At 29.1% G+C, this 8,726-nt stretch overlaps 1 protein-coding gene across 2 annotated transcripts; it reads left to right on the forward strand.

The window, feature by feature from the left end:
* The first annotated feature begins 3 nt into the window (after positions 1–3).
* On the forward strand, positions 4–6,691 carry LOC107454246 (thioredoxin-like protein Dim1). Of its 2 annotated transcripts, XM_016071370.3 has the most exons (3): positions 61–131; positions 3,937–4,034; positions 6,008–6,691. In XM_016071370.3, the coding sequence occupies exon 3, from the start codon at positions 6,018–6,020 to the stop codon at positions 6,444–6,446; it is 429 nt and encodes a 142-aa protein (XP_015926856.1). In that variant the 5' UTR covers positions 61–131; positions 3,937–4,034; positions 6,008–6,017; the 3' UTR covers positions 6,447–6,691. The 2 variants fall into 2 exon arrangements, with proteins under 2 accessions (XP_015926855.1, XP_015926856.1); XM_016071369.3 differs by lacking the exon at positions 3,937–4,034 and having other exon boundaries at positions 4–131.
* Positions 6,692–8,726: the final 2,035 nt, after the last annotated feature.

Consider the following 8,726-nt stretch of genomic DNA (forward strand, 5'->3'; position numbering starts at 1 on the left):
TGTAAGCAAAATATATTTTTAATCACAAAGCACTAAACTGATTTCCATTATCATCACTACGTAAGTCTGTGCTAGACATTTGGACACTTTGAAATTAATATATTTTACTGTGTTTTCGGATTTTATACTTCGTAAGTAATTTAACATAATACAGTTTTACTTATCTCCTTTTTAATTTAAAAAATATTCATTAAAAGCTATTTTATTTCGTTTATTTCATGAACGAAAATAAGTAGTACCTTTAGCATTAGTAGTAGTAGCATTAATCTTTTAGTTTTTATCATATTTAGAAAAACGTATATTTTTACTGTTAAATTTTTTAGTTAAACGCAAAGCTGCTGACATTGTCTTTATTGCAATTTCTCAGTTTCAAAAAATTTACATAGCTTTTTAACAGTATCAGCTCTCAACTTTAATAACAAAAAAGGTATTAAATGTTTTAAACTTATTTTGACCCTGTGCAACAATTTTAAAATTTGGAGACAGTGCCATTTCGGTAGCTTAAATCCACCATTCATGTCATTAATTTGAGATAACCCTCATTATAACACATTCTCCTAAATCAAGAACATATCGCTGGTTTAAAACCAAAACGACACACCTGCAGGCATAAGACGTTTGCAGATGTGTCGTTTTAATTTTGAACCAGCGATATGTATCCATGCATCAATCTAGTTCTTAATTCACAATGTAGATGTAAAACATTCACCTAGTTATAGATGCGGTATAGCCTCAACAGAGTCATGCGTCAAAAACTCCCAACAAACAAACAGATATTTCAAACGTTGTTCAATTTTTCAATTATATTCTTAAGTACTTTTTTTATACAAATATAGTACTTTTTTGCTTAATTACTTTTTTTTACTTTTAGTTAAGTAACCTCGGTTTAGTGTTCTTTCATCCTTCTCTTAGCATATCTGTTATAATAATTTTAAAAAAAAATCAAATCTGCTTTTTTGTCAAAGAATATTTGGGGTTGAAAACATTTAACATAATATTAAGTTAGCTAATGTAATACAACTTTTTATGCACTGCATTTATTATTAATTGATTGAATAATATTTCTTGTTTAAAGTCTCATACTCATTTGTTAAAATTTAATATAATACAGTTTTTAATTCATTCCTAAGTGCAGGAGAAATAGGTTAGTATGTTTTACTGTGCATTAAATAGAAATATAAAAAAATTTACGATATTTTTTTGTTTGCTGCAGTTAGGGTCATTAAAGTTAAGAAATTTTCAACTATATATATGGGAGAAAAATGGGCTGATATCAAAATGGATGAAGAACGTACCACAAATAATGTTTTTAATGCTAGACCAGCTGCATATGAGATGGCCTAGAAAAAGACCTTTTGGTTTTAAAAGCTGGAAAACACTAGCAAGAAAAAGGTTAGGCTAGAAGAAATTCATGAAAGGCCCACCTTGGGCTGTCGAGCCAATGATGATGGGAGGAGAAAGGGTTAGAGTAGGGAATTTTTATAAATCTACCAGGAAGTTATACATATCTGGTACTTTTTATTATTATTAAAGATTGAACTTCTATAAGGTCAGGTGGGGTAAGGCAGTTATAAAGTCAAACTTTTTTTAAAGAAGAAAATCAAACTTAAATTTATTTTACCAATCATTTTGATTCATTTCATATACATTGGGTTCATATAGATGAAATATGAAGCGTGTATCAATTATGTTTAATTATTTTCTTACAGTAATGCTTTTAAAAGAACATATTTCAATACATCCACTTTACCCCAGAATAGAGTAAAGTGGGTATAGTTCTAAAATTACTATTCAAACATATGTGAATATTGTTTTATAAATGAAAATGGTCTTAAATAACTGTATCTTGATTATATTTAAAGGAATAATTGCTAAAATGAACTTTTTCTTATTATTAAGTTAAAGAGTTTATGTTCATGATTATCGAAATTAGGTTTCACTTAGGATGCAGTACATTTTACTGAACTTTACAGAATTTCTTCAAAAAGCAAGGAAAGAGAAATAGTTTTCGGTTTATTTGATATATAAACGAGAGTGTAAAAATTAATATCTATGATAGATAGTAGTATAAAATGTTTTTACTATTTGTAGCAGGCATGCAATTTTATTTAATTTTGTTATTTTAAGGAAATTGTTTTGTTTTCCCTGAAAAAACTGTCACATGAAGGTAGAAACTTGTGTTAAAACTCATTCATGTCTTTTAAGTATGCTCACTAAATTGCTATTTGGGTAAATTTTTTTAAATTGTTTGATATGTCTTATATTATTATATTATCCCTCCCCCTTTATCACTGTTTTCTTTAAGAAATAAAATTTAAAAGAAATTTTGTTTTCATCCTTAAAATTGGTATGTAGGACTATAATCAGACAAGCAAATTATTTTTTACCTGTTTCATTATAAAATATAGAGCATTAGATACTTACTAAAGCTAACACAGAGGAAGAAAAAATACCCCTAATTATACCATAATTTACTGAAGCTTAACCATATGAATGGTGCTTTTAATATAAATGTAAACAACAACAATCTCAAGCTCTTGACCTGCTCTACTTCCAGTAAGAAAGTATACAGCTGCTTACTGCAACTCATTCTGTGAGGCAATATTTTCAAACAGATAATTTTGTTTTTGATAATAGAAATAAATTATATAATTTCTGAGCTCAAATCTGTTTAAAAATCTGTTCAAATCTGCTGTCAAATTTCGTAAGATATTAATGACGTTAAGTAATTCTGGTGAGTTTGAAGTGAAAATTTGTTTTAGTTATTTAGAGATGTATTGTTAAAAAATGGTTGCTAGGTTTAAAAAGAACTCGCTTTTTCGGCAGTTCTGATTCAGCCTCTTTTTACTTGTTTATTACTGTTTGTTCTTGATGCAAGCCGTGCACCATCATACGTTAATGTTAGCATATTGTTCGAGCAGCGAAATTAAGTTCATTTTACAAATTGTGATTCAGGTTTAAATTTCTTAGTTGATATATTGTTAACAAGATAAGAAGTGTTTTATAATGATTCTTTTTCAAATGACAATTCTTATGTCTTGTAATGACAGGTCTTCAAATGACAATTCTTCTTTTAAACACAAATAATAAATCAGGTACCTAACAAATACAAGAAATACTGTTCAAATGAGGCTCTCAACACAATGATCATGTTGTGGCTTCAAAATGCACCAAAAAATATAGGCATTCAAGAGCGCTTGCAGTGCTCCCTAGTGTAGGAAACATCGTCAACCCACTTTACCTGAATTCATAATAAAAAGGATTTTGAAATTTATTCTTAAATTTGTATTCAAATCTGTTCTTTTTAGATGTTCCTCTAGCAGTTTGAACTAAAATTAATAGTTTTTGCTGGTTTTTAAGAGTATTAAAAAAAAGTTTATCAACAGCTTAAACTAGCATGTATAAGTCGATTATAAACAGATAGTTTGTAAACATTGAACTTTTATCAGCTTCTAAAACTAAATTAAAAGTGCTTGCCACTGTTCCAGTAAATGTCTATATAAATATTAAATGAATTATCTCGATTTAAAATAAGAAAATGGATGTTTTTTAATATAATTTCACTCTCTTCCACCTATGTATATAGATGTAAAATATGCATGTATAAAAATGTTTTATAACCCCCTTCCCCCCANCCCCCCCCCCCCCATGTTGTAAGGTAAATACCTGGGTAAACACCCAAAATGCATAAATATCTGGGTATTTAAAAATTTTATTGATAATTCAATGGTTATTTTTTGTTATTCAAAATTATTTGTAATTTCGACACAATTAAGTTTTGCTTACATTGTCAATACTTAATTCATCATTTACTATAATAAAGAAAAAGTCATTCAATTGAACATATAAATTATTATTATTTTTTTTAATATTCTTTTCTTGAGCATGTTATGATTTAATTCTCATTAAATTCACATTTCTAATCATAATTCCCAGTATTTAAAATAGGGGTGCCATCCCCTTTGCAGAGGATCAAAATTGTGATGTCATGTCTTCGGATCATCCTCAGAGACCATCCAAAGTCCTGATCCCAGGTATGACGGTCTGTTAATGAAACTCTGTTAATAACAGGTCGATGTAAATAAGCTATAGCAACAATTTCCAATATTTGTTTTAAACGTAACATCTGAACGAGTAAATATTTGGCAGAAATATATTTTTTAAATGCAGAAATTTATACAAGTTCTACATAATTTACTATGAAAAATTTAACATACAAAGCTTTTCCTGCATATGAATAGTACATAATTCCTATTAGATCCTTAATTATGATGGGATAATATCTTTCTGAACAATAATAATGTCCAATATGTTAAATTGGCTGTAATTTTTTTTAATATTTTTATTTCATTATTACTAATTAATTAAGAAGTATAGCTTAATATTAGTATGCATTTTCAAAGGGGTATAAAATGTATGCTAGCTTGAATGTTTTGATATTTTTTTTATGCAAAGTTGAAATTAGATCGGGAAGCTTCTTTCTCCATGGAAAAAATACCTGGGTTAATATCCTTTTATAAATACCCTACGCACTGGGTATTTACTTGTTACATAAGCTGATTTTAATGTGTATTTTTTTAAATTTATTTTTCATCTATTTATTTTTGTCGATGCCAGCCTTTTGGTGTGAGGCTAGTGTGTGCCGATCATAAAATTGATCATTTTATCTAACTTTCCCAACTTTTTTTTCTTCAAACCAATAACTCGTTATCATGTAAACTGTAAGTATTCATACAAAAGCTGTGTTGATAAGTTTTCTTATTTTTTGGGAAAGCGATTTTAAAATTATTTTTAAAGGCAATAGATAACCCATCTGTTCGTGTATTTCAATTACCTAAGAACTGTTCTTCATGTTTTATATCAATATCATACTATTATCAGAATCACCTATCGCAACATACGAAAAAGAAAAGGATTCTTTTTCCTAAAACAATCAATGAATCTCCATTTCCTGGCGAAGTTTGATTTACTTTCTGAGGTTACTTAAATGTTCTAAGGTTATACTAATTACAAAAAACACTGAAATTTTTAAGTAGTTATTTAAAAGCAAATTAAGAATTAACTTTTTCTATTATACTAACTTTATTACTACTAAACTTATAATTTCAGGGGTGATTGTAGTTCGGGTGTACTCCGGAATTCCGGATTTTTCACATCCTTCTTCCGGATCTAGAAATTGATTTGCCATTCTCAGAATTTTTAGAATGTGATTTGTCCGCGAATTTTCAGGACCATCGATTTGCGGACTTTCGCTCATCAAAACTTATAATTCGACGAAATTTTCACTGCAACCTAAAATTTAAAGCAAGAGTGAAGATTTAAAGTAAGAAACTAAAATGTAATTTTTGAAAATTTTGCTAAATCACAAACGAGACGTTTACATACATATGATTCTCCCACCAATTTGATTTTTTTAAAAATATGTTTCTTGGCTTTTCGCTGTTTTTAATATTTGAAACTACGTCAGAATCCGCTAATGTTGGATTCCGATGTAGTTTCACGCTATTTTATATCAAACGAATCACTCCTATCCTATCCTACACTATCCTATTCACTCGATTTTTATATCAAACATCGATTTTCGGATTTACCTGATTTAAAAGTTACACATTGTGAATCGTATTCACGAGATTTAAAAATCAAATATCGCTATTTCTATTGACGCGTTTTTAAAATGCAATATCGCGATTCTTGTAAGAATTAAGTTTTTTCTTTAATTAGAGTTACTGTAAAGATGTGATATACTTCATTGGTAGGTCATTAAATTATAAATTTCAGTTCAAAAAATTATAAACATGTATAGCATATAAATTGATATGGAGTTTTTGTTCATAAAATCTTTAGGATTTTTCACTTCAGTGTCACAATTATCCCTGTAATTTGCTTGTTAGCGATCAAAATCTGCAGTCATACAACTGCATATGAAAGTGTTTGTGAATCTGCCAACATTTTTAGCCAAGTTTATTCGCAAATAATATAAATTCTTTAGCCTTTTACTTGTTTGCAGGTAAGAAGAGATGTCTTACATGCTGGAACATCTTCACAATGGGTGGCAAGTGGACAGAGCCATTCTCTCAGAGGAGGACAGGTTGGTAGTGATTCGATTTGGACACGACTGGGACCCCACGTGCATGAAAATGGATGAAACACTGTATAAAATAGCACAGAGGATAAAAAATTTTGCAGTCATCTACCTGGTGGATACTACTGAAGTTCCAGATTTCAATAAGATGTACGAATTGTACGATCCCTGTACTTTGATGTTTTTCTTCAGGAACAAGCATATACAGATTGATTTGGGTACTGGTAATAACAATAAAATAAACTGGGCCATTGAAGATAAAAATGAAATGATCGATATTCTGGAAGTGCTCTACAGAGGTGCAAGAAAAGGCAGAGGTTTGGTGATATCTCCCAAAGACTATTCTACAAAATACAGATATTAACGCATCATCGCATTTTCTATTATCATTTCTTGTTGGTGACTTGTCTATTTTACATTTGTCTATTAAAAATAAATCAATAAATAGATCCTTCATGTTTTATAAAATCTTGGTCATTTTAAAGAAAAATTATGTTTGCATTATGATGTGTTAGTGATGCTTGACTGAACCTTAGCAAATATCATTGTGTGTGTGTTCCATTTATATGTGTGAATTATGATGTAAAATAAATTCATGTTTAAATTTTAGATATTATTTCGATATCTATATATATATTTCTCTTACACGGCGACAAAAAAAGCCTCATTACAACTCNAGCCTCCTAGTTTGATTTAAAACATGACTTAGGACACAATAGCAATAATAACACTAACTCTTTTTCTGTTTGTTGGCTGTCTATGAAAAATTTCACAAGTTTTCTTATCTGAGTTATTTAAATTTTTTAGCTGTTTTTATTTGATGATTATTGTTTCATTATGCTTCCTTCCATTGAATAATAATTTTATTATGATACTCATAGTTTATGAATCACATTTGAGCTGGTGATTTTTTGGTGGTAGTAGTTTATTTCTGGTTAAATAAACTACTACCACATAAATGAATTTTTTGCATAGTTTAAATGTCCTAAGTTGAGAAAATTGGTAACATTCTCCATGATGCGTAGAGTTTTTAAAAAGTGCTTAAAGGTGCTTATTTTCGTTTTTTTTCTTTCTTTTTTTTGAAGCCCTTAAAGGTAGTTTTTTTCACTGGGTGTTTTTAAAAACTGCTTAATTTTCCTTTTTCGAAAATAAATTTTTTTTCGCTCCACACATATTATGCGAAGCGTGCTTTTCACATTGTTTTATTCAACGTTTTCACAATTCATTCAACCACAATCTATTTCGGCGTCCCGTCGACCCATAGCGTATGAAAGCGCCTATCATTTTATATGTTTGATGAAATATTTGCGAGGCCACATGTGCGTCTACTGAGCTGGGTGCAATGAGATTCTTGCACTCTCATGTGCAACTCTGCTGCATTTTGCAAGATATTCTCAATTTCAGGCTTCATTTCCACCCTCTGATATCGAACCGAAAAACCTCTTGATCTTTTTATAATGGCTAATATAATCAAGAAAAGAGTTCTTTGTCAAAAACTAGTTATATTATCATGATCATGTGAAGTCTTTGAAAATTGAACCGAAAAACCTCTTGATCTTTTTATAATGGCTAATATAAATCAAGAAAAGAGTTCTTTGTCAAAAACTAGCTGTATTATCATGATCATGTAAAGTCTTAGAAAATTTTTTGCATTTTGTTGATGTATAAAGTGCTAAAAAAATACTTAAAAGACGCTTATTTTTTGTTGAAAGATTTGGCTACGCACCCTATTCTCTAGTTAACTCCTGAATATACAATTGGGTATTTTATGCAGCAAATATTTATTACAAAGTTTTCATTTCTATTGAACAAAAAGAGGATAACCTCACGATATGTGCACAAAAAAAGTTTATTAATTGTAGAAATTTTAATATTAGCTATAATAATAAAAGTTCTAAATAATCTGCCAAATATAAAAATTTGAATTATTTTTTTATCAATTATTTGTGGATTTCAAATTTTTTTCTTCTTGGTATTATAAAATTCTTATTTTAGTATTGTAAAATTATCGGCTAATAATTAAATATATCAATAAACATTTTCAATAAGATGTCGATTTATAACAATTTACTTTGTTTTTTTATAGTTGGATCCTCCAACCCTTACCTTTTTTAAAAAAAAATTAGAAGCCCCTGTCCCCTGTTCATTCTGCTCACCAACTTCTAGGGTTACTTTTTATTTATAATTTCTTTTTTTTTTTCTATCTTAGAAGTTGATAAAAAAGATTCATTTAAATCTATAAATTATAATTCTTAGTAAGCACCTTTCATAGTTTGTCAATCATTACGAAATAAAATTATATCTGGATTTGAAATTATTCAACTGTACTTTATTGAAGATAGGACAAATTTATATATATATGATGAATTTATATTGATGAAGGTTGGCATTGTCGATAACTCCTCACTTCGCATATGGGTGACCTTCAGACAAAATATGTTCACGCTTACATCGATATGTAACGCCTATTTCGATAAACGACATGGATGATTTCTATTTGAGACTTCATCATCGTACCCCAGCACTATCGCATCTGGAATCTCAATTAACCAGCACACACTCGACTGCTAATAGCAACACAGAACAAATCATACATACTACAGTGAACTTAAAACAATTACAACGACAAACGCTCAAAACTGGG

The sequence above is a fragment of the Parasteatoda tepidariorum genome, chromosome 5 (assembly GCF_043381705.1).
Source record: "Parasteatoda tepidariorum isolate YZ-2023 chromosome 5, CAS_Ptep_4.0, whole genome shotgun sequence".
Lineage (NCBI taxonomy): Eukaryota > Metazoa > Arthropoda > Arachnida > Araneae > Theridiidae > Parasteatoda > Parasteatoda tepidariorum.

What these genes read in the sequence shown, in the direction of transcription:
- LOC107454246 (XM_016071369.3), top strand. Translation starts at nt 6,018, where the DNA reads ATGTCTTACATGCTGGAACATCTTCACAATGGGTGGCAAGTGGACAGA.